The sequence below is a fragment of the Gracilinanus agilis genome, chromosome 3, assembly GCF_016433145.1.
Source record: "Gracilinanus agilis isolate LMUSP501 chromosome 3, AgileGrace, whole genome shotgun sequence".
In the NCBI taxonomy this organism is placed as follows: Eukaryota; Metazoa; Chordata; class Mammalia; order Didelphimorphia; family Didelphidae; genus Gracilinanus; species Gracilinanus agilis.
The window spans coordinates 355,434,675-355,462,066 of record NC_058132.1 but is presented as its reverse complement, the minus strand read 5'-3'; the positions used below and the strand labels follow the sequence as shown (position 1 = coordinate 355,462,066).

Here is a 27,392-nt window from a genome sequence, read left to right as displayed (position 1 = left end):
GACATGATTGGGGATGTAGACTCGAAACTACCACACCAATGCAACTATCAACAATTTGGAAATAGATCTTGATCAATGGCACATGTTAAAACCAGTGGAAATACACATCAGCCATGGGGGGAAAGGGGAAGTAAGAGCATGAATTATGTAACCATGTTAACTATTCAAAAAATAAGTATTAATAAATGTTAAAAAAATAATATTGAGAGTGTCATTTTCAGCCATGCTCATACTTTCAGGTCACTTCCTCTTTGTCACCAGCCCTGACATGCACTGTCATGGTACCCAAACACCACCTTCGCGCAGTCACTAAACTTGTCTTTCTCACTATGGTCTCATGCAAACTGTACTCCCAGAATGTCCTTTGGTTGTAGTCTTTTGTTCTACTTCCCCACACACAGACCCAGGCATTCTTGTCAAAACAAGAATGGAAGAGGGTCTACCCACTGTGGCAGCAAAGAGACTTCTGCAATGTGCTAAATGATCCTATACAAGGGATTCTGGAAAGTCAGCTGTTCTTATCTCACAGACAATTAGAAAAAATACAACTTTTAGACTAAGGCCTCTAGAACAATGATCAATCAATGAATCAGTACACATTTATTAAGTGCCTACTGTGTGTCAGCTTCTTTCCTAAATGCTAGTAATACAAAAAGAGACAAAAGACAGACCCTGAACTAAAGGAACTTACGATCTAATAAATACTGGTTGAATTATCCTTGTTACCTTGTGTATTTCAGCAACTTCAGCTTTATTAATTATTCCTTTTGACTTTAAGTTCTTGAGAATCTCTGACGCCATTCCGAGCAAACTGTTAATTTCCTCCTTGGTTTTCATAGTGATGGCAATATCTGGGTGATCATACTCTAAATAGCCTGAAAAGAAAAAGATAATGTTTCTATTACATGATCAGTCTGTTTCTTTTTTTTTATTCAATGATATTTTATTTTCCCAATTACATGTCATAACAATTTTCAACATACATTTTCCAAAATTATAAGATCCAAAATGTCTCCCTTTCTCCTTTCCCTTCCCCATTTCAGAGATGGTAAATAATTGGATATCAGTCAGCTTCCTAAAGCCCAAGTCGGCTGTAAATTTCTACAGGTTTATGTAAGAGGAAGATTACTATATATCTTTTTTAGAACTGTCCTCTGTCTCCATCACAAATATATTAGCAGAAATTCATCCCTCACTGAAACCATCCTTGCTAGCTTTTATATACTCACAAGAAGAGTGCTTGAAATTGAGTCAATAATAAAAAAAATTCCATCTCATGATCTGTGATGGAATCCTAGTGATGCTGTTTATAGAATCATCTCAACTCTGATTCTTCCACTGTGTCTAGTTTGTACTCTGAACCCTAAAGCTTCCTTATATACTTGTTCTCTGATTTTTCCTTTGTCTTCTTTCCTGGTCTGGATTTGTCAACATGAATCCATTTTAAATACTTAGATTATAATCCATTTTAGTCTTTCCAACTTGGTCTGGATCTCTGAAAATAACCCCTGTTTTCTATGCCTAGTTGGTGCCTCTACCTGTATTCTCCTATTAGTCTGTACCTCTGTGGCTACTTAATAGAGGCTATTTACTCAGATCTGGCCCTCTGACCTCAGCTCCTTCCTTCCAGGTTTACAGTTTCTGCACATTCTTTCCTTTATTAACTAATTCTTCAGTTATAATCTCATGCCTTTCTTCCCTCTCCTATAGGCCTAAACTTAATCCTAGTTTCTCAGAGCCTCCCCTTTCCCCTTACCGCCCATTATTGGGCATTGTTTTAATGGTAATTGGGCATATCTCTCTTACTGCTCCAGACATCCCAAGGTCACAGAGTGACAGGCTCAGGCAAAATTCTACTTTAGATAAAATGAGGCTCATTTTTAACCTTGAAAAGTTTCTCATCAGGCCTTAATCTTCATGGGAGAAAACTTTGTAAAACCATATACCAATCATGATGTAATTCTGTAACTTTGGCATGTCTGCATAGTTGTAAAACTCCATTATGCTTTGTGAGAAATTATTCTTTTGAAAATTATATAAAGAAAAAAAGCTCAGAGGCTTTTTGGAGCAGCCATGAGCTAATGGACAGCCTCCAGTATCTGCTTCATTCTTTTTCACCTAAACTGTGTGCCTCTCAGACCTAAGAAGCCGTTGAATAGATTCCAACAATCATAAATCACCTCTAGTTTCTCCAAGAATAGTCATTTAGCTTTCTGGGGAAGACTCCAAGTGAAACGGAATCATCTCCTTGTGCTCTGAGGCAAGTCATTGCATTTTTGGACAATTCTAATTATTAGAAAATATGCCCTCATATTGAGTAGAAATATATCTTCCTATAATTGCCATTCACTATTCCTAATTCTGTACTCCAGGGCAAAATAGAACAAATTAGCTATACTACTGTATCCCTTCATGTCCTACAAAACTCTTCTCTTTTCTTTTGACTAAATATGTCTTCAACCTATTTTTTGAAAGCATGACTTTGATTCCATTAAAAGATAACTTATAAATAACATGCAAATTAGTAAAATTGGATAGTAAAAATATATTTGCCAGTCTAAAGAAAGTTGAAAGAATTTTTAAATAAGTCAACAGAAAAGTATAGACAGGATCTTAAGATTCACCAGAGACTATATATTCTATTTTTCTTAGTTTTTGCAAGTTTAATGTGAAGAGATATATTTCCCCTATTTTTGGACAAGTCCTACTTTTATATAGTGTCAACTTTGGGGATAAAATTCAAATATTTGGCTTTATCCACTTCATAGTTGTGTAACCTGGGGCAAGTCACTTAACCATATTGCCTAGTGCAGTGATTCCCAAAGTGGGCACTACCACCCCCTGGTAGGTGCTACAACAATCGGGGGGTGGGGGGAGCGGCAATGGCCACAGGTGCATTTATCTTTCCTATTAATTGCTATTAAAATAATTTAAAAAATTAATTTCTAGTGGGCTAAGTAATATTTTTTCTGGAAAGGGGGTGGTAGGCCAAAAAAGTTTGGGAACCATAGGCCTAGTGTAATATGTAAAATCATATAGCCATGTTTCATGGGGCAAACTGGCAGTTCCTCAGTTAGAATATAGAACCTGGCATGAGACAGGGGCTGGTGCCAGCCTGACATTTTGAAGGCAGGGTATATAAAGAGCTCTCAGACCCCTGACTTGGTCAGTCTTCCTTCTACCTCTTTGGGTTTGGGACCCGGGTTGGAGGGAGGTGGAATGTGGGTTTAGCTTGCTTAGGCAACTAAGACATAAAGACATAAACTAACACTGCAGGCCAACTATTAGCAACACATCTGGCAAATCAATCAATCCATCCTTTAGAGAGAAGAATATATATATATATATATCGATGAACAAGACAACACCATACTAACCCAGGGCCTTCCAGCCCTGGGTCAGCAGAGAAGTACATTAGAGTTTAAATCTGCTTAGGCATGCTTATCCTCAGCTTCACAAGAATACCTTCAGCATCTCAAACCTAGTTTAGTGAGGTTTGCTGTTTTAAAGTTCTTCGATTACCTCACCCTCTTACCAATTCCCTTTAACCTAATATTTCATCATCAAATAAATCCATTAATCTTTTAAACCTAAGAACTTGTAGTCATTGCCTACCTTTCATCTAAGGCCAAGTAAAGACAGCTGTCTGGACATTCTAAAGGCTACAGCTAGTCAGCACCATTAACAGTTGAATCAGGAAGTGCCATATTTCCTTCCTATTTGACTCCATTGTTTATCCAATAGGAAATTACTTCCTTTTCAGGGCAGGGATATAGAATCCTGAAGTTAAAGGAGGTTGGGTATATTAGTAGGAGAGTATTTCACTCATCTCTCTGCCAAGTTGGGTGAAGGATCCCTGCTGCTTCCACACCCGTACCCTAGTTCTATAGCCTCAAGACTGGCCTGATTCCATCCTCCTTATCCCACTCATATAGCCACCTCCTTTTTATTACACTAGTCCTTGCAGTTCATTTTTCTTCTCATTGAAACTAAAACAGAGGTTTTAAACAAAAGAAATGAGGCACATTATTAGAAAGAGAGTTACTTTAGTGAGGAGATAATATCTGGAAGTCAAGAAAAAAATGACATTTATGGAAAAAGAAATTTGTCTTTGAGAAAGAGTTGCCTCTCAGGAGGTAGATAGAATCTCTCTCCTCTTCCCCCCCCCACCACCACCAATGGGAATGGCATCTTGCTACTTGTTCTATAGGAAACAATGTGCACAGGAGAGAACAAAACCCAAAGTGGAGGAAGGAAGTACTCCTGAGTACTATGACCTCTGGTAGAAGAGAAAAACTGGCTCTGATCATAAGTAATTAAACCTCCAAGAGGGTCAGTCCCAAGAGTTAATAGAGTATAGATGTAGCCTTGCATTTCACTTAAGACTTTAATTCCACAGTTTCTGTTATTTACTTCTTATTTTCTATGATGACATTAATAAGACTAGTGGAAAGTCAATAGATATGGGGTATCTTGATCAACTTTTCCTTTGTTACATAAAGAATAGGTTGTTGTTGTTGTTGTTGTTGTGTGTTTTATGGACCACCATGGCCAAAGAATCTATCACCCAGACTTGTGGGGATAGGCTTCTCTGTGCTCAGGGGGCCTGGTCCTTGGGTCACAGACTCAGGCTTTCATTTAGATTGCACTCAAAACTTTCTAGCATGGTAGAAACAATTGGAGTTTGTCATTCTCTGGTATAGTGTTTGAGAACACTGGATCACCCCTATGAGTGGCACAATGCTGTGCTTGGTTAAGATTTTGTGAGTGTCACAGGGATGTTATTTTTTTCCTTAATTTTGATTCTTTTAAATATCAGAAATGTCAAAATCTTCATTAGAAATGACAATTAGTATAATTCACATCAGATCGCACACCATCTCTAAGAATGAGGAAATAAACAATTTGGATCCCATAATTATGGACATCCTATGTTGAAAATTGTTATTACATGTAATAACACGGATATTGTTAAAGTTATGTATACCTGGAGGTGGACTAGTCAGGGGGTGAGAATGAAGGATAAAACAGAGACAGTCAAGGAGGTCTTCTGGTGCCCCCAAATACAAAAAGACCTAAAGTTAGCCCTCTCTGGAACAATGAGTGGATCCTCTGTGGAATATCACTAGAAGAGCATGGACAAAGATGGGCAGGATGCAAAGGCATGGATAAGTTTGGATGTGCATGATTGGTGAAAGTACTCAGTTTGAAGATATTGTGGATCTGTTTATGTATCACAATAGAATTTGGAATCATAAGTCTCCTAAAAGCATAGTCAAAAATATAGGAAGAGATTGACATGCAAAGAAAAATGGCTCTGGAGTCAGAGTACCTGGGTTAAAATCCTGCCTTTGACTAGCTTACTGCAAGCCTTCTAACCTTTTGAGGGCTCAGGTTTAAAACTAGGGGGTTAAATGAGTGGCTTCTGAGGTCCCTTCTAATGCTCAGCCTATGCTCCTGTAATCCTATGCATGAAGTGGTCAGATAACCATGCTGTGATTAAGATAATGGCAATTAAAGAGTCTGAAAAAAAAAGCTGAAATATTCATTAATTATATTACTATTTAAAACATTAGTTAGGAATCATAGATCAGTAAGATTTTATAATCAGAAGGGACTTTAAAGCTCTCCTGGTAATGTTAGAATCATCACAGAATAATTCAAAGAACATTGGATTGGATGTCAATAGATTTAGCAGTATCAGAATTCCATCATTTAGTATCTAGTGAGCTCTGCCAGATCATGTTAGTTCACTCCTTCAAGTTCCTTATCTGAAAAAGAAGTCTACAGGGGCAGGTCTGAGGATAGAAGGTCCTGGTTTCAAATGGCCTCCAATCTTTTCCTAGCTGTATGACCCTGGGCAAGTCACTTAACCCCATTTGCCTAGCCCTTACCACTCTTCTGCCTTGGAACCAATACTTAGTATCAATTCTAAGACATAAGGTAAGGGTTTAAAATTGCGTTTTTGTTTGTTTGTTTTAAGTCTCTAGGGTCAGTTAGGTGACTCAGTGGATATAGAAAGTCAGGTCTGGAGACAGGAAGACCTGGGTTTACATCTGATTTCAGGCATTTCCTAACTGTGTGACCCTAGGCAAGTCATTTAATCCCATTTACCTAGTCCTTATCCCTCCTCTGCCTTAGAACCAATACTCATGATCAATTCCAAACAGAAGGTAAAGATTTTAAGAAAAAAAAAAACTACTGCTGACTCTAGAAAAGCTACTTATTTAAAAAGTAATTACATTTAGAATGAGACAATAAAAGCCAAGAAAAGCCTAAAATCTTTGAAGATTGAGATTATTTCCCTGTAACTAATTCTTTTCAGGGGAAAAAACCAGTGTCCCTCATAGGCCCCAGACAGAATTTGGATTTATTATAAAAACCATATTCCTTCTGAACCTGTGGAGACCTGGGACTTTGCAACGTGCTTGTAATATACTGACCACATATTTAGAGTAAAACTTGCCATAGAATTACCTACCTAGCTCTTTCATAGCCCGTTCTGCATTCATTGAGACACGCTTACGTAATTCCTATCAAACAAAAAGTAGATAAATTCACAACTCATGTATATAACTGCAAGCAAAACTCAGTAAAGGATCCTTAGGGCTTTTTAAGGACTAAACTTTCATGTGGGCAATATGATGTCTGACCCATGTATTGTGGTCCAGAACTTGAGAGGGGACAATGATATTTACTAGGGACATTTCCAAGGGGCTCAAAGGACAAAAAAGTATTTCTCTGATTGTGGGGTAAATTTCTTCCATTTTGTAGACAATATGCACATTATAATATAATCTACAAAGGTAGATTATATTATGTATATAATAACATATTATATATATGTGTACATACACATATATATAAAACGAAAGTTGACTTCGGCAACTATCCAGTGATATCATGAGATTTTTTTCCCCATCCTGTATTGTGAGAATAAAATAAGAGTAGATATAGGATAGACCTCAAATAAGGCAGTTGGCTTGAAAGACTCAGAGGTCATAGGATTAGAGATTCAGAATCAGAATGATCATAGTATCCTAGATATTTGGATCAATAATTGAAACAGGCCTCAGAAACCATCTAGTCCAAGTGCTTCATTGTAGAAGAGAAAAAAGATAAGACTCAGAGAAGTTGAGTCATTTGCCCAAAGTCATACAGGGAATAAATAGCACATATAATCTGAATCTGGGTACCTTGGCTCCAAATCCAGAGCTTTCCCCCTTATTCCACACACTTTGCATTTTGTTGAATTGAATTAATAAACACAAAATCTCTTGGAGATGGGAAGGAGCAGAGGCCATGCATCTAATACACCACTCAGCCTTTTCTTGAAAGGATATAAAAACTAACTTCCTTCCCCAAGTGCTCAGATGTCTTTTGCTTTAGAAAGATGTTTCCTCTAGATTCAGCTTTGATAACTCCTAGGATGTCTTGTAGTTAACAAGACTTAGTGGTGATTTCCAAAGAAATCGATGAAGATTTCCTTGTTTTAAAAAAGCTAAAATGTTCTGGTTTTGCCTACTGAATGTGTCACATAAATGCTTCTGAAACTGTATCTCTAATCTCACTAATGTTAGCTTCTAAAAGTAAGGGTGTCTGAGCTTCAATTAAATAGAACAGAGCAATAATGTTTTAACTCTTTTAGGGATTAAAATCCTCCTATATTGTTCCTTTATGAAGACTCTTCCATTTCTGGTGTAGAATGAGCTACTGAGAGAGTCCTTTGAGTGTGTGTGTGTGTGTGTGTGTGTGTGTGTGTGTGTGTGACTGAGAAGATACCTATGTGAAAAGGAAAAGGAAAGATATTATTGAAGTAGAATTGACAAGATTGGCAATTTGATTAAATAGATGATAATGACAGGGGAATTGTATTGACATTTCGAACAAAAACCCTTACTTCTAGCTGGTATGAAACCTCAGGTGTATGGAGAGAGGCTAACTTATGTATAATTAGAAAATCTTGAACCCTTGGACAACATCTCCCAGCATCCCTTTCCTCTTTTATCCCAACTTCACATGCTTGCGTATAGTATATAGTTGTGTGTTTAACTCCACCTAATTATACACTTAGTAACTGAAATAAAAGACCATTGCCTTTCTATTACTTAATTACAATTAATGGCAGGCTTAGAAACACAGGATTTGTGTTAACTCAACATCTGATGAGTCTAAGAATGAAAAGGGGAAAAATAAATTAAATATAATTTTTACTTTTTCATACTTTCTCTCACCTCAGCAACTAATTTACTACTAGAAATCTTGTCGATTATACATGCTATATCTGCTTCCCCTTGGACATATCCTTTTAAAATGGCGTATCTAAATGACAATTGATGGGTCATTCGTCTATCTATTACTTGAAGGAGCAGTGGTGTTATGAGCTGAAAATAAGGAAAAATGATATTACATGTAGAAATCTACTTAATCTAACAGATAATTTGATTGATACAGACAAAATGTAACATTTAAAAAAGTTAGTAGAGTTCTCAAGTGATATGTGGGGTTATGTATAAATATTAAAAAGGAACCTAAAAACAAAGTCTTCCTCCTATACCATTAACCTTAACATTATTGCCAGTAAATAAAGGAGAGAATTTCCATAAATCATTCCTTGCAGGTTGCATTATGGGTCTCTACCATTTTCTAGCTATTCATCCTGAAGCTTTTCCACATCTCTGGAATCCACACGATGGAAGTATTCTCCACTTCTGCCATCTTTCCCTCTAATTAGCTCCATCTACAGAGTGCCCTGGCCAACCCATATTTCATTTTTTCTAGGTGGTGCTCCAGATTTCTTCTATCATGTTCCTATAATAGGTGCCTTTTCTTCCTTTCCCCTTTCCCCTACTCTTTTCAGAGGCTTTTTAATGTGTTTTTTCCCATTAGAATTTAAGCCTTTTGAAGGCAGGCAGGGGGAAAAACACATTTATTAAGGGCCTATTATATTTCTTTCACTGTGCTAAGCATTTTACACATATTATCCTATATGATTATCACAATAACTCTGAAAAATTAGTACTATTTTTATCTCCATTTTATAGTTGAAAAAACTGAGGTAGACAGAAGTTAAATGACCTGGCCATGCTAAAATAGCTAGTTAGTGAACAAGGCCAGATTTGTACTCAGTTACTTGCATTTGTATCCCCAAAGTTTAGCACAGCGCCTGACACATGATGAGCACTGAATACTATATATACTTATTGGAAGACAATCAGATATGACATATTTGCTTAAAAAGCCTCAGTATTCCAGCTCTGATATAATGATTTGATGATTCTTTACCTTTAAGATGCGAAAGATACGAAGTAAATTCACAATTTTTAGAAAGACGACAGCTTGATACATATAGATAGAATTCTTAACAGCATCTGTCGACAGCAGTATTTCTTCAATGACGCCAAATATTATGATCATTAACTCAAAGAGGTTCCAGTTATGTTGGAAATATCCCTTTCTCATTGCTGCTAACTGTTTGATTAAAAATTCATATATTTGTCAGTTTTGATTTGGCAGCTGACTGACCACAAGAAAATAATTTTCAGACAGATTTTTCACTGAACAGGAAGTGTCCCACACATCTGTCTCACAACACAAAGACACACATGGACAGTGGGAGCACCAGAGGAAGAAAATGGAAGAATGATGGAAAGTCTAGCTGTTTACCAGCCAATAGACCTGTGTCCTTAAGAGTTCTTTTTTTCTGGTAGAAAAGTATAGAGTCAGAACACTCTCTAAGGCTGAGTTATGGAGGAGTTTCGGACACACATTAGTGGAAAGAGTTTGACATTCAGATTTCCCTACAGTGATAAAGTCACATCTGTAGACCCTTTACTTCTATCACCACTACCAGAGAGATAAAGCAAAGGTTTAATGTAATTATCTGGGTGATTCCTGATGAGGGTGTCTTTTGCTCAAATTATCAGTCTTGTTCATGATCACATAGCTAGGAAGTGTCCAAGGTAGACCTTAAACCCTGGTCCTCCTGATCCCAAGTCACTATATTGACTCTCTCCTCCCTCCATTCATTCAGCTCTCTAAAGAGACACACAGAGTGCTTGCTTCTTGGTCATATTTAACTAACAAAAACAAAGTGGAAGATTGTACTGACACATTTGTGACTTTCTTGAATGGGTTTCTACACATCAGACAAGACCAAGGAAGGAAGCAGATAATTATAAAATATTCTATTTCATATTGTCTAATATAGTCTAAGGATATTTTTGTATCTGTTCTCTTCATTTAGAACCTACAAATACATGCTCCCTTGAGCACAAGGTTCTCATTTAGGTTTATTCTAATCATGAAACAGATATATTGAGCTTTTCATATTTGTATATAGCAGCACAGACTCTGCAATCCTTTTCAGGCAATTTTTCATGTGAAAAATATATTTTTACAAGTATTAAGTTTCACATTTCTGGACTTTTCTGTTTTCTCTTGCCTTCCATGGACATGAGAATTGCTAGAGGAACTCTGTACTTATCCATTCGACAATTTAGAGAATGTTGACTTAGAACTCTGACAAAAGGAATAAATTAGTCCTAATTTCAAATGTATACACATATATTTTAAACTTATAAAAGACAAAATTGCCTTTTTTTTTTTTTGTATGTCACACAATCTCTTACTAGGTATATGACTGGTTCAATTTCAATGTTTCAAATGGTCTTGGACCAAAAACTAAGAAAATCTTTCTTCTACTTTAGTCCAAGTTGTCAGGGAAACTTCATTGCCAAATGAATAGATTACAAGTAGAAGAAGGTCCTAATCAAATATGAAATAAATTCTTGCAGGAATGTATTCTTTTTGGGTAAAACTTAAAAAGAGTTGGGAAATTTAGGACCTATGCTCTCTTAAGCACATTTCCAATTTAATTCAACTCAGCACTTTCTAAAACAGAAAAGGCTTCATCAATGTCAGCTATGATATTATTTACTTGTTATTACCGTATTCTTCTCTTCTCCGAAGAAAATGTAAGAGATGGCCTATGCCACAATAAAATACACACCATATACACATTTAAAAGTGATATACTAATTTGTAACAAATTTTTTTTTAAAACCCTTACCTTCCATCTTGGAGTCAATACTATGTATTGGCTCCAAGGCAGAAGAGTGGTAAGGGCTAGGCAATGGGGGTTAAGTGACTTGCCCAGGGTCACACAGCTGGGAAGTGTCTGAGGCCAGATTTGAACCTAGGGCCTCCCATCTCTAGGCCTGGCTCTCAATCCACTGAGCTACCCAGCTGCCCCCCAAAATGATTTTAGAATATTACAAGCATGCTAAGAAAGCGTGTTTCAACCATATACTATTAGAAGCTTATAGCGTTAGAAAGAAATTTAAATTGTCTTGATTTTAACCCCTCATTTTACAGATGAGGAAACTGTTGCTAGTAAGTTGAACTTGGCCAGAATCAAATTGCTGGTCTGCAATAGAACTAGGAAACGAACATAGATATCCTAATGAAAATTCTAACACTCTTTCCAAGGTGACAAAATTCTGTTTTCTTCTTAAAAATAATAACTCAACACTTATTTTCATACATATATATGTACATATTTTAAAGGGGCATCTAGGTGGCAGAGAGCATTAGGTTCTGGGCTTGGAATCAGGAAGATTTATCTTCTTGAGTTCAAATTTGGCCTTGGACACCTACTAGTTGTGCTACCCTAGGCAAATCACTTAACTCTGCCTCAGGTATTCATCTATAAACTGAGCAAGAGAAGGAAATTGCAAACCACTCTAGTATCTCTGCCAAGAAAATCCCAAATGAGGCCACAAAGAGTCTGAAATGACTTAACCATTAACAAAATATTTTAAAACTTCTAAATCCTGTTCTTCCAGGTGAATGATTATTCAAATAACATGTATTCAACTTACAAAATAACTTTGGAAGATTGCATCTGTTTGTAGTTTGTTTTCAAATTTGTGCCTCCATCATCTTTGTACCTTAATAATAACTAAATACTTCTAAAGATCCATTATTTCCTTGGTGTAGGTACTCCCTCCATCAACAAAGACTCTATTCCCTCCCTATCTTAGTGGATGTATTCATGACTTGTCATAGCCCAAAACATCATTGTTTCAAGACTAACCTTATGCCTAGCCTGTCTGAATTTACCTAAGCTGGTTCTCAGATGATAGTTCAATATTAATATTTAAATCTTTTCCAGTTTGGTGGTGGTGGTAGTGGTGGTGTTCATTCATGTCTGATCCCATTTGGGGTTTTCTTGGCAAAGATCCTGGAGTGGTTTCCTTCTCCAGCTCATTTTTATAGATGAGGAAATTGAGGCAAACAAGGTTAATTGACTTGCCATGTGTCATATAGTTTTTGAAGTCAAATCTGAACTCACATCTTCCTGCCTCCAGGTCCAGTGATCTATCCACTATGCCATCTAGCTGCCCCTCCAATTTGGTAGGATCTGCCAAAACTATAACTTAACTAGAATTGCCTTTGAGAGACCAGCATTACATTTAAATCTACCAGGGAGCATTGGAGTACGATCTAAAAAGAGGACATCTTTGATCCTCTGCTACTTCTGGGAAAAAGTACTGGATTTGGAATCATAGTGTTTGTGGTCAAATTCTAGCTTTATTGTTTATTATCTCAGTGACTTTTAAAAAATCTCTTCTATTGTCTGAGTGGCAGATATCCCTTCTGCAAAATGAAGGATTTGGCCTGGATAACCCCTAAAGAATCCTTACAATGTCTAGATCTATAATCTTATAGCTTTAATTATATTAAGGATGATTATTATCATCATCATAATCATCCTTAATATAATTAAATATGTTTAAATATAATTAAAAATATGTCATTCCATACTAAATATTAAACATTTAATTAATTAATAAAAATGATTAAAAATAATAAAATATTAAATATAATTAAAGCTATACAATTATAGATCTTGCAATTGAAATATATTTTTCAATTTATTACTCAATCAACAAGTATTTTATTAGGCTCTCTGATAGGTGGTGCAGATGCTTACATGTACGGTATTTCTATTAATCCTCAGAAAAGTTCTATCAAGCAAATGGGATACTTTCAAATATTTTTCCTAAGTTCACAAAGCCAGCAAGAGGTAACTAGAAATANGCTATAAGATTATAGATCTTGCAATTGAAATATATTTTTCAATTTATTACTCAATTAACAAGTATTTTATTAGGCTCTCTGATAGGTGCTGGAGATGCTTACATGTACGGTATTTCTATTAATCCTCATAAAAGCTCTATCAAGCAAATGGGATACTTTCAAATATTTTTCCTAAGTTCACAAAGCCAGCAAGAGGTAACTAGAAATAGTCTTTCGCTTCTAATTTAAGGATTATGAATTCTTTTAGCCTGAATGGTTTTCCCCACACCAATAATACCTCAAACTGCATTTGTATCTCTCAAACATCAAATGTAATTTCACTATATTTTTTTAGCTTCAATCTTATCATATAAAAATTAAAATATGATTACATTTCTAGTTTCATTTATAAATGTAACTAAACTAAAACTCAAGATGAAAAAGACTATCCACCATCATAAAAGAAACTGATGGAGTTGGAATTCCATTTTTCCAAAAACAGGCAAAAAAAATTGTAAATGTCTGAACACTTACTCTTTATTGAAGTACATAAATTAACATTAATTTTTTACTGATATTTAAGGAAGAATTTTTGATATCATTCAAGGCATGAGTAATACTAAGTGGTATGACAAAACCAAGTTTGGGAATTTTTTATGTATCTAAAATCACATACACATACACACACACACATACAGATGGACAACAGATGGCTATTACCTTAAGTATGCTCTCTATTATGTAAAACGAAAGGAACATATGGTTTACAGTCCTGACTTCTTTCTTGTAAATGTCATATAATTTGGGTATCCAAGAAATTAGAAGAGGAGCCATATTCAATATGATTATAAGATATACACTGGATCTAAATTCCTCATTAAATACAATCTTATGACAAAATAAAAGAATTGGAATTCTGTTTAAAAAAAGTTTTTAGAAAAAAAATTATCATTATTATATACTTATGCTTTTTGTCAGACATGTAAGGACCTACCAGAGAATCTAATTCCCTTGCCATCATCTGCACCTGTATAATCCTACTTTTATATAAGAAAATAGCGAAGAACTTCTAGTCCTTATCTGACTATACCAAAAAGGCAGTTTAAAATGAAGATAAAAACCTTTATTCTAGGGTCAAAAGTTATATCCCATTTGTACTATTGTGTGGCAACATCCATGCACTTTTGGTCTTGGGGTGCAGTTTGAGGCATCCTACTCTCAAATCCATTTCCTTCCTAGTTTCCTTATGTTTGGCTTAAACCCTTCCCTTGTACTCATAGGTTCTACCCATACTTTTGATTTCTTGTATTTTGGGGGAATCCTTGAATACTGCCCATATTCAGTTTGGACTTCTGAGTGACAATTTTATCCCCCCCCATTTTGGTAAATATTTCCTGTTGGTCCTTGCTTAGAGCTCCCTCTTCTCATCTCATATCACTCACATGTATTTTGCCACTATCTCCTCCTTCTCTTGTCTCATATGAAGGGGTGGCCTTTTTCCTTACCAAAACAAATCCTTCTGCTTGCCCAAGTGACCCTTTCCATGCCACCTTTTCCATCAGATCACCCACTCTATCATCTCCCCTCTCTCTGTCTCCTGGCTGCTTCACCCCTGCTTCCATATACTCAGATCTTTCCCACCCTCAAAAAACTCTCCCTTCAATCCATCCATCCTCAAAAGCTATTTCCCCCTATCTTTCCTCCTTTTTGTGATCAAACTCCTTGAGATCTTCTACAATCTATGTCTCTAATGCTCTTCCTTTCATTCTCTTCTTAGTTCTTTCTCTACTGTCTCACTTCTGACCTCATTGTTCAACTAAAACAACTATCTTCCAAAATTAATAATAAAATCTTATTTGCCAAATGTAATTGCCTTTTCTCATTCTTGATCCTTTTTGACCTCTCTGCTTCTTTGGACACTATTGATCCTCTTTTATTGATACTCTTCTCTCCTAGCTTCTGGATTCTATCTTAAATTCCCTAATCCCTATGATCACTTTTTTTCTCAGCCAATCTCCTTTGCTAGAGAAATATTAATATATTTCATTTGGTGGTCTGATCCATTATCATGTATTCAACTACGATCTCTATACAAATGATTCTCAAGCCTACTTATTTCAATCCTGACCTCCAGACTTGCATCTCTAATTTGCCTTTTGGACATCTTGAACTGGATGTCCTATGGACATATTAAACTGAATTCATTATCTTTTCCCCAAAAACCGAAACCCTTTCAAACTTCTAGTCACTCAGTTTCAAAACATTGTTGTCATCCTCAGTTCCTTGCTCTCATCACTCATATCCAATCTGTTACCAAATCCAGCTACTTTTACCTTCATATCTCTCATTTATGCTCCCTTTTCTCCTCTGCCACTGCCACCACCATGGTCCAGGCTCCCACCACCTGTTGCTTGGATTTATTGTAATATTCTACTAGTCTACTGATTGGTCTTCTTATCTCAAGTCTTTACTTCATTCTAGTCCATCCTCCACTCAGTTATGAAATTAATCTTCCTAAAGAACAGGTCTGACCAGATCAATCCCTTGTTCAATAATGTCCAGTTGCACCCTAATAACTTCTAACATCAAATATGTAAAATCCTGTTTGGCATTCAAAGCCCTTCATAACCTGATCACTTTCCAACCTTGCCAGTTTTCTTATATCTTACACATCCTAACATATCCTGAGAACTAACCTCCTTGCTAGTTCTCTCATAAAAAAATCAATTTTCCCTACTTGGTGAATATTTCACTAGCTGACCCTCATGCCTGGAATTTTCTCCCTCATTTATCTCCTGGCTTCTCTGGCTTCTTTTAGTCACAACTAAAGTTCCACCCTTTCAAGAAACCTTTCCTAATCCTCCTTAATGCTAGTACCTTCCCTCTGTTGATAATCTCTACTTTACTCTGTATATAGCTTTTTTTCCTCTGTGGTCATTTCTCCTCCATTGTTGTCTCCTCCATTGGACTATAAACTCCTTGGGAGCAAGAACTGATTTCTTCCTTTCTTTCCCCAGTGATTAGCCCAATGCCTGGCCCATAATAGATGCTCAATAAATGCTTGCTGACAGTGATTCTTGCCTCTCTGTTGTACCTGCAAGCTAGTGTTGACACATTTACATTACAAAACATGTCTCATCTTTCTTAGAGCATAGGTTCTTAACTTTGTTCTTATTTGTTTTAAGGACCCTTTTATTGTCTGGTAAAAGCCTATTGACTCAGAATAATGTTTTAAAATACACAAGATTACAAAGGAAATCACTTATAGTAAAATATACTATCAAAATGGTTTTAAAACCATAGGCCTCAGGCTAAGCAGAGACTGTAATGTATTTTGCAGTGATTTAAAAATTTTTTTTTCTTAAAAATAGATGGATTAAAAATCAGACAGAATGGACAGGCAATAAACTAACATGCTAAATGAAAACATAAAAGTATGATGCTTATATGAATGAAAAATAAAAATGCCATTCATTAGCTTGATGTTTTAGACTTAGCCTGTAACTATGGTTCACAATTAGCAAACTGATAGACCAAGGAGTTACTTTTAGCCATCCTTCTGTAGTTTTTCATTTTTTAAGTGGAAGCATTAAGGAAACAATTTAATGAGAAGGGGCATAAACTAATAGCTAGAGCTCTGTCCCCAATACCAATCCAAACAATTATTAAAAACTTTTGGAGCAAAGTAGTTGAGTTTACAAAGACTTTTAGTTTGTTTCCATTTCAGGAGGCTATATGAAATAGTGGAAAGAATGCAGGATTTGGAGCCCAGAAAACTGAGTTCAAATTTGAGTGTTAATAATTACTATAAGGGTAACCATATTTACTGTCTAGATTGCTCCCACCATCTAACTCCTCATACAACTGCAAAAAAGGGCACTTTGTCAATTCTACTGCATTGTGAAAATGAGAATTATTATTAAAGACATAGTTGTCTCTAATAATTACTAGTCTGTATTATTATACTTTTACTAAAGGATCAGATCTTGAAAACTTGGAAAATTTTGCATAAATGTAGTTACATTTACATTAGAATTATATAGCACTTACTTTGATGGCACTCCTTTTTCTTTTCTAGTGTTATAAACCCAATTAAGTAATATTTTCCTCATAAAATTAAAAATTTTCTTTTTTTCAGCATAAGCCCGTATTGTCTGAAAACTCATAAATCTGAAAGAAAAAGGAAAGTAAAAATTTCAAATGTAATTCTGGCATAAGTCCATCAGAAAATAAATTTTAGGGGTAGCTGGGTAGCTCAGTGGATTAAGAGTCAGACCTAGAGACAGGAGGTCCTAGGTTCAAAGCTGGCCTCAGACACTTCCCAGCTGTGTGACCCTGGGCAAGTCACTTGACCCCCATTGCCCACCCTTACCACTCTTCCACCTATGAGTCAATACACAGAAGTTAAGGGTTTAAAAAAAATAAGTCTTATTTCCTCACTAAATCGATTATACTAGATTAGTGAGGGGCCCAAGGACCAGATGCAGCCCCCTGAAATATTCTATCCGGCTGCAGGACATTATCCCTAATCTGAGGAATACAATGAGTAGGATACAATACAATGAAACTTCGAAAGAGTTGCCTTAGAAACAGACTGACAAATGAGCACTAACTTTCCTTTGGCCCCCTCTTTAAAACATTTACCCATCACTGTACTAGATGATCTTGAGGGACAGTGAAAGAGTCAGGAGGAAAATGGCTGGGAAAAAAAGTAGCCTAAATTTTCCATTTGACAAGTACAGTTTGTAGAGCCTTTTGGATATGTGTCACCAATAAAGCATGAGCATTTTTGCTGAAAAGATGGAAGAACTCCTGACTTGTTCAAGTCCATAGAAGCCTTAAATATCCAAGAAGTGGCAATGAAGGAATTTGCTTTGATTAACTATACCAGTAATGGGCAAATTTTTTAAAGAGGGGGCCAAAGGAAAGGAAATGCTTATCTGTCAGTCTGTTTCTAAGGCAACTCTTTCGAAGTTTCATTGTATTGTATCCTAATCATTGTATTCGTCAGATTAGGAATAATGTCATGGCAGGATAGAACATTTCAAGGGGCTGCATCTGGCCCAGGGGCATAGTTTGCCCATCATTGAACTATACTTTATAGGTCAAAAGAGCTTTGTTTTTCTCTTTTCTTTTTTTTTTCCCACCAGCACTGAGTGGGAAGGTAAAGGGGCATAGAAATAGAAAAAAGAAAGAGAGTGTGGAAAAAGAAGAAAAAAAAGAAAGGAAAATTGTTTTTTTTTAACAATGCTGAGAAGAGAACTAAAAGAAATATTGATAAGCAAAACAGCTTTGAAAGCTGTAGGTTAAACTTATATGTACTTTAAAAGAAAAAAATTGTATATAATAAAGACCTACAGTTTCATGTACAATCTTCTTTTTCTGTTATGTGTAAAAGTATTATTTGATGTTCATTAAGCTCAAAAATAAAAAGAATAAAGGGAAAAGAGCTAAGGGTATGATGGCTGGTATTTTTCTCATAAAAGAAACAATAAATTTTTATTAAAAATTTCTCAATTCATGCAACCTCCACCCTAAATCAGGACCTCATCACTTGTCTTTTGAACATCATCCCTTGCAATAGTCTCTGGCTGCCCTCTCCAGATGAACCTCCATATTCCTAAGAAATTAATATTCTTAAGTTTGACCATGCCTCTCCCCTACAAAAATTATGTGTACACACACACACAGACACACACACACACACACACACACACACACACACACGACCTATTTAATATAACATCTGTTCAAAGCCTAAATTCTAGCTGATTGCCTACTCGCTTTTTCCTATTCATCAATTAACTTAGCATGTCTTAACTTTACACTAGATGTTATAGGAAGGCAGATAGCTCAGTACACTTTGTATCTACTGCTCTATTCTTCTCAACTTCACAGAACACAATGACCTCCTCAGGCAGTAGTACTCTGTTTCCTACTTTTTTTGTGTGTGTTGTCTCTACCCTCCTTTGATTGTAAGCCTTTCAAGGGCAAGGACTAGATTTCCATTTATTAATTATATCCTCAGCACTTAGCACAGTGCCTGACACATAGTAGCCCCTTTGTAGTTGTTCAGTTACATTCTACTCTTCATGACCCTATTTGGGGTTTTCTTGGCAAGGATCCTAGATTGGTTTGCCATTTCCTTCCCCAGTTCATTTTATAGATGAGGAAACCAGGGTAAACAGGGTTGAGTGACTTGCCCATGGTTCGACAACTAATAAATGACTGAGGCCAAATTTCAATTCAGGAAGATGAATCTTCCTGACTCCGGGTCACTGTACTCTGCACTCTATCCACAATACCATCTTTATGCCACAGTAGGTCCTTAATCAATGTTTATTAGATTTAATGGAATAAATTGCCCCAATAGAATTTAAGCTTCATTAGAGTAAGATCTATTATTTTATTTTGTCTTTGTATCATCAGTGTCTAATATAGTCCCAAGAATGGCGTGGACTCCTAAGAAATATTTGTTGAATTAATGAATGAATATATGAAAGCATTAAATACACACTTACTCTCCTTTTTTATCGCCAAAACTCCCCGCAGCGCCCACCAACACTTTGACTGCACCTTGGGACAAAATCTCATGTATGTATTGCCTCTCATAGCTTGCCTTTAAAGAAATAATGAAATTAATTATTATAAGGGCCATAAAGATGACATACTTTCCTTTTTGCAGGGAAAATAATTTTGCATGCATTAATATTAAGTGATGAAACATTTTTGGGATGTGGGGGCTACATTTTGGCCTTCATATAGAATTCAAACAGTGAAATCATGTAGAATACTTTGAATTTGCATGCAGGCCAGTAACTCAGCACTCCTGAAATTTTCTAAATACGTACTTCCCATACATCCACTCTCATTGACTATGTGGCACATGAAATCATGTGTGAGATAGAATATTATAAAGCAGTGGTTCCCAAACTTTTTTGGCCTACCGCCCCCTTTCCATTAAAAATATTACTTAGTGCCCCCTGGAAATAATTTTTTTTAATTTTAATAGCAATTAATAGGAAAGATATATGTATTAATGTTTCCACCATTTTTGTAAAATATAGTAAAGAAAGGTGTTAACATTGAACTTTAAAATTATGAAACTATTTATTGACCTAAACTATTCACCACCCCCAAATGTACTTGTGGCCATCACCACCCCCCTGGATCACTGCAGCACCCACCAGGGGGCGGTGGCGCCCACTTTGGGAATCACTGTTATAAAAGAAGGGAAAAAGTATCAGGAAATAAGTCAGAGAACAAAGTCCCAACTATCTGCTACTAACTCTTTTGGTTTCTCCCTGTTAGTGTCTTTTTTCCCTTCTTAAATTATTGGGTTTATGCTTTTCTGTTTCCATGTTACATTTTTACCCTTCCCCCAATAAAAAAATGGAAATTCATTGGAGGAAGGGTCTGCCTTTCATTTTATCTTCATATAGCCCCTCCATACCTAGGTCAGTGCCTTGAACATAACAATTGTTATCCATCTTACTGGAAGAGGACCAATGACATCATGGGGTGATGTCTTGACTTGTCTTGAGTGAATTGGATTTAAGTGAGGCAGGAGTTGTACAAAGTTATAATCTCTCTTCCAGAGTCATTGAAGTCCAGTAGCAAAATAAAAGTCAAGACCATTGGTGATGGCTTGGGATGTTGTGAATGTCTGGCTTTTTTGATATCTAACTGAGATCTAAGTGCTCCACAGTACCAGCTTCAGCTGCCTTCATGGAGGTTGGAACAAATTATTCTCATCCATCCCTTCCACCAGGGGAAGTCTTCACATGCCCACCACCACCACCACCAAACACAGAGCAGAGTTTAAGGTTTGACCATTATCCTCAATGTTTTGAATATAATAGGTACTTAATAAATACTGGTTTGTTTGGATTAGATTGGTTTAGTCATACCAGTAAAGCTGTTTTACCTCCCTTCCCCATAAAATGTAACTCTAATCTATAGATACGAAATGCATACTATCTAATGACCTTGAAAAAATACCTTTGAAAGGCTTTATGCTACTATTATAGCACTATGTTTGAGGGCATATTTTATGGGTCTTTGTTTTTATGCAGACCAACTACATTAAGCAAATTCATCAGTCAGGAAGAGACAGCATGCTACAGCAGATACATTTCAAATATAATCCTGGACCTAGAGTTGCTAAGAATCCAGTTTGAAAATTGTCTTAGTCATTTTGACACTACCCACATGTCTGCTATGATCAGAAAATTGTTTAACGTTGTGCTTTCTTTCTTTATGGAGACACCATGGAAAGGGACATTGAGTTGAATATAAATCAAGATTAGCCCAAATAGAGTAGAAACACAGAAGAAAAACAACTGCTTGAACACATGGGTTGATAGGGATATAGACTCTAAACAATCACCCTACTACAAATATTAATAATATTGTAATAGGTCTTGATCAATGATTTGCTCGTTGGCTACAGGAGTGGGGCGGGAGAAAGGGAGGGAAAGAACATGAATCATGTGACGATGGGAAAAATATTCTAAAAAATTAATTAATTGGCTAATTAATTAATTAAAAAAGATTAGCTCAAGTAGGTGGTTAGAAAATTTTAAAAATGAATAGAAAGAATAGATCAAAATACAAACTATTTGTGCTGATAAGAGACGTATTCTTGCCAGTTCCATGATTTCAGTATTAATGGTGGCCTCTCTTATTTCCTTGTTACAATCTGGACATTTGAGGTTCCGTCGTTCTTCTTCTGGCTTCAACTAATTATGAAAATGAAATATGCTACCATAAATATAATATGTATGTCAAATAATTAGCAAACACACTCTTTTTTACAAAGGATAGATAATGAAGAAAAAACAAATCTTTCACCTGATATCAAAGTTATGATTTCCTGAACTAAGCAAATCATCTGGATGTCCAAAATTCTCCATAAACAGGCAAAATAGATAGGTAATGGCCTGCTTTATAGATAGCCCATAAGGATTTGGTTTCAGGGAACCAATTATTTTTCTGAACTATATTCTGAGGCCCAGGCACCCCAAGAGTTTTCTTCTCATTGCCAGTTTCCCTGAACTGTAGTTGAACTTATTCATAAGTAGATGTATTGGTTTTGACTTATTTCCACTGGAGTGTGAATCACTATTTAAAGATCATGAGAGTATTTCCATACCATCTTTGGAATACTTTTCCACCTCATATCTCTTCTCTAGCTAACACTGGAACACAAAGTATTTCCACCCCATCTCATCCATATTGATAATGATGGAAATTAGCATTTACATAGTATATTACAAATAATATTTCATTTGAAGGTCATAGGGGTTGGAACCCATTCTATATTTGTTGATTAATTCCTATTTATAGTTTCCCACCTTGACTCTTACTTTTTTGCTAAGCACTAGAGGAAACATTGCAACTTGCCTACTGATTCCAATGATCAAGAGTCATGAATCTGTACTCATTACATTAATTATATTTACTTGAGGTTAATCACTTCATACTCTGTATAGAAGATAATATAGATCAACTGCTCACCTTATATGGATTTGTAAACATGATTTTTTTGTCAACCAAGTTCCAATCTGCATTGGCAAGATCTCTGTCAAATTTTAATGCAGAAGCTGAAGCCTTGATTATTTCTTGAAAATGTTGAACAGTGTAATAGAGTGACTTGCGCTGTGTTAATGTAATGTCACGGAGACCTATCAAACAAACAATGAGTCTTTAAAACGTGAAAGCCTCAGCCTCCCTATATATATTTATATGGTTTCCATTCATTCTACTTTTAATATCTTGATAAGAAATATGAATGGAAATGAAAACTGAGACTCAAATCAGCCAGTTTTATGGTGGGAGCTACTTAGCAATTCATGATTTTGCTTCCATATTTTCTTCCATTTGAAGGAATGAAAATCAAGGTCAGAATGCTTGAGGATACAATTACACATACTCCTTTGTTTTCAGTAAGAGTATAGAGTTGTAGGGTTTAAATTAATATCTAATAATCCAAGTATTATATTTTATAAAGTTTATTAATAATCACTTGAAGGAATAAAAAAAGTAATTTTCTAGCAAAATATAAGACCACGTGAGTTGATTCTCCTGCCACTCATCTCACACCACCTCTATCAAAAAGTATCACAGGAAGAGCAAGAAAGGCAGGGCTACACTAAATTTATATCCTCCCTGCATCAGCATGTAATGTGAGATGGAATGTGGGATGCTGGGAATTGTAGTTTTTAAGGTAACAGATTCTAATTACACACAGAATACACAGAATACAGAATTGCCATTTGCCAAAATAAAAGCTCCTTTTGTTCTAACTTCTGTTTCATTCCCTTCACTTCAACCTTATTGCTCTAAGCTCTTGTGGTACAAAGACAAAAGGAAAACGCTCTCTGCTTCAAGAGCTTACATTCTACTGAGAGGAAGCAAGATGTCCATGTATGTTTATGTAGAACATATATATGTTTGTGTGTGTGTTTATGTGTATGTATGCATACATTTGGGGGGTACTGTATCAAGTAGGGCTGGGGGTATCATGAAAGGCTATATATAGAAAGCAACACTTGTTAGGATAATTTCCTATACTATTAAGATCATTTCTTAGGGTATTGATCCTAATGGGTCACAAATGTAAATGTAAGATCATTTCTTGGGGTATTGATCCTAATGGGTCAACCCCAAGTGCATTTGGAGTCAGTAAGAAATGTGTTGAATCTTCTTACTCTTGATAGATGGATAACTTTCTGACAGTTGTTTGGTATTATAGCTAGAACTAAAGAATCAGCTGATTGGCGAATACAGCTAATCAGTTCTACCTAAATCCTTCTTTTTTTTTTTTTTAAATAAAAACCTTTACCTTCTGTCTTGGAGTCAATACTGTGTATTGAGGCAGAAGAGTGGTAAGGGCTAGGCAATGGGGGTCAAGTGACTTGCCCAGTGTCACACAGCTGAGAAGTATCTGAGGTCATATTTGAACCTAGGACCTCCCATCTCTAGTCCTGGCTCTCAATCCACTGAGCTACCCAGCTGCCCCCTACCTAAATCCTTCTTGACCTCCTTCAATTGTCTTTCAAATCTGCTATTAATGTGTCTTTTTCTGCCTCATTATCTCTAGCTGTTTTAAGTTCTTTCTCTCTGGAGCCATGTACATATGTTGCATGTTGACAAATGTCTTCAATGGTAAGGCTTTCTCACTGAGGACAATTCTATCTAAAGTAATTTTGAATTGGCACAGCAGATATTTTATTTTTTATTTTTTTAAACCCTTGTACTTCGGTGTATTGTCTCATAGGTGGAAGATTGGTAAGGGTGGGCAATGGGGGTCAAGTGACTTGCCCAGGGTCACACAGCTGGGAAGTGGCTGAGGCCGGGTTTGAACCTAGGACCTCCTGTCTCTAGGCCTGACTCTCACTCCACTGAGCTACCCAGCTGCCCCCCGATCTTTTGATAAATTGCTGTCTAATATGTTCTAAAAATGCCAGGGCTTGGACATCTCTTTACTGAAGCACTATTTCAGCTGAATCCACCAGTCTATCTAGGTAAACAATGAGATGTTCATCCTCAGCCCGCCTCAGTTTCTCAAACTTCCCCCCAAAATTTGGTTGCTTTGCATGTAAATGCAACGCCCCCAGGAGATCATTCCTGCATCTAATTAAGTATTACATATTAACATGGGAGCTTAATTCCAAATCTTTATGTGCTGTTGGCCATGAAGTTAGATTTTGATTTGTTTGTGTTTCCTCCAGAAATTTGTTTTTCTCACTGGGTGAGAAAAATTCAGTCAAAAGAATTCAGTGTCTTGAAATGATGGATTGTACAATTCAAACACTCTTTTCATCTCCTTTATACACTTGTGTGGTTGCAAATAAAACTTGGGAAATCTCCTGCATAGAATTTCCAGATCATTTCCAGTGAAAGCTTTATAACTTTTCACATGAACCATCCCAGAGTTCAGTTGCAAAACAGTTCTGTCTGTGATTGGATATAAAGATACAGTTGCCTGTGGTTCATTATTTTTTACTGACTCAGTATTACTCTTAGATTTGACTGTGCATGCACCCATTTATTGTTGTCCAATTTCTTCCAGTTGTAATATTGTGTGAGAGTCTAGTTCTTGTCCCTCTCTTATCTTCTTATTTATCTCAATGAGCTGTTTGATCTGATCTTTTATGTGTGTATTAGTTCCTTGCTATCTTCCTTTGGTTGTCCCCAAACATGTTCAAATACTTTCTTCAAAGCCCGAATTCCTTGGCAGATTGACACAATAACAGCCCCTAGAGTTGGTATAAAACCTATGGGTTCTGCTAGACTCGCTGTCAGCCACTTATACAAAACATGTATTAGCATAATCTTAAGTAAGTTCTGTGGTATTGTTTGTATTCACAGCATGTAAGCTCCCTGACTGACAGTGTATAGCATTAAAGAAAAGCTGGAGATAATAAACATCATCCTTCCCACTGCCATCTTTCCCAGTCTCTTTTCAGCTTCTTATTCCAATTAGCTGGCTCAGCCAAAAACTGTTAGGGTAATTTTTGAAACTGTTAATGATAATTACTGAAGATATATCCTAATGGGTCACAAATGTAAATAATGATCCTCAAAGGACAACCTCCAGCTCAGTTGGGCTCAGTAAGAAATGTGCCGAATCTTCTTACTCCAATAGTTGGATAATTTTCTCACAGTTGTTTGGTATTACAGCTAGAACTGAAGAATCAGCTAATTGGTGAACACAGCTGATCAGTTCTACCTAAATCCTTAAATAAATGATGAAGATGGATATAATTCTCTTAATTCCCAAACTACTAACTTGTGTCTTAGATTTAACAAAGGTTAACTAGTTTATGTAACTTGTTCTGACTGCGGATTAATTCAGAGACTGGTTTGAGGATTAAAGCTTTGAAGTATTTCCCTCAAAACCCAGATAACTTTCTTCAACCAACACTCTCTATCTGGAATCTTGAGGATCACCCACAGGTTTGCTGATGGCTCTTTTGTAAATGGGTTTTGTAAATGGGTGGTATATATATATATATATGTGTGTGTGTGTGAAAAGGAAAACAGGATTGATGATGGAAAGTGGGAATAGGATTTCTAAGTTAGATCTAAATCAGTGATTCCCAAGATGGGTGCTGCAGTGATCCAGGAGGGCGGTGATGGCCACAGGTGCATTTATCTTTCCTATTAATTGCTATTAAAATTAAAAAAAATTAATTTCCAGGGGCTAAGTAATATTTTTTCTGGAAAGGGGGTGGTAGGCCAAAAAAGTTTGGGAACCACTGATCTAAATTGATTAAATAGTTGTTGAATCTCCCAGATAATTTAACTGATATTCAGAAGCCTTTAGATGGCTTGACAGTCTAGTCAGGCCAAAAGACCTGACCTCTTCTGATTTGAAGGTTTGTTTAGCAGATGTTGATTTGGTTTGAATCAATCTTCTTGATGATGTTCAGAGAACTGAAGTTGATAAGTTTGAATATATGTGGTTGATAAGAGTTAAAAGTTATATCAGAGTATTCTCTGCCCTAGCCTAAGTCTAAGCCTAAACCTAAGATACCTCCCTCCTTGCCCAGTTATATCTCAAGACTGAGACCAGGATGGTTCAGGTTTGCCCCTTATGTAGGCAGTTTCCAACTGCCCCTTGGCTCACACCAGGCTCATAACACCCTCAGTTCATTCTGATTCTGAGCAGGTAACTGGCAGTCAAACTTGACCCAACATCACTGCTATTAAAATCCTTACACACTTCAACTGAATCTTTAAAAAAATAAGAGATTCCAAGAGGTCGAGGTAAGGAGGGAATATATTCCAAGCCTGAGGAACAGCTGGTGGAAAGTTACAGGGAAAGAAAGTAAAATATCTGGTATGTAGAACAGCAAAGAGGTCAGTGTGGTGAGACTAGAGAGTGCATGGGAAAAACTGGAAAGGCAAGAAAGGAACAGGTTGCAATGAAATTTGAATGCTAAGCATTGATCCGAGAGGTAGTAAAGAGCCACTGGGGTCTTTTTAGTGTATGAGGTAGTGGTTGGTATGGGGAATGGGGAGCTGTGATGTGGTCAGAATTTCACTTTAGGAAAATCCCTTTGGCAGTTTTGTGAAAGATGGATAGATGGATGGATGGATGATTCAGTATCTATAGCCAACCCTAATCTCTTGACAAAATTGTCTGTGGCCCACTGGACATCTCTACCTAGATTTAGCACCTCAAACTCAACATTGAAACTCATAATTTTCTCCTCTCCCCAACCTGTCCCCCCATTTTCTAAACATGTATGTTTGACCTAAAAGTCTTGTCATTCTCCCAGTTATTCCATTTTATAAGC

General features: G+C 36.3%; 1 protein-coding gene across 1 annotated transcript in view; it reads right to left on the bottom strand.

Annotated features, from left to right (window-relative positions):
• The window catches only part of SLC9C1 (solute carrier family 9 member C1), a 79,048-nt gene that overhangs the window by 27,138 nt on the left and 24,518 nt on the right, over positions 1-27,392 (bottom strand). The window contains exons 11-19 of the mRNA XM_044669185.1: positions 22,603-22,769; positions 21,702-21,824; positions 19,605-19,702; positions 17,134-17,253; positions 13,804-13,999; positions 9,286-9,471; positions 8,235-8,384; positions 6,482-6,533; positions 692-875 (exon numbers count right to left, since the gene is read on the bottom strand). Coding sequence (XP_044525120.1) covers positions 692-875; positions 6,482-6,533; positions 8,235-8,384; positions 9,286-9,471; positions 13,804-13,999; positions 17,134-17,253; positions 19,605-19,702; positions 21,702-21,824; positions 22,603-22,769 — 1,276 coding nt within the window. The remainder of the gene's footprint in view (positions 1-691; positions 876-6,481; positions 6,534-8,234; positions 8,385-9,285; positions 9,472-13,803; positions 14,000-17,133; positions 17,254-19,604; positions 19,703-21,701; positions 21,825-22,602; positions 22,770-27,392) is intronic.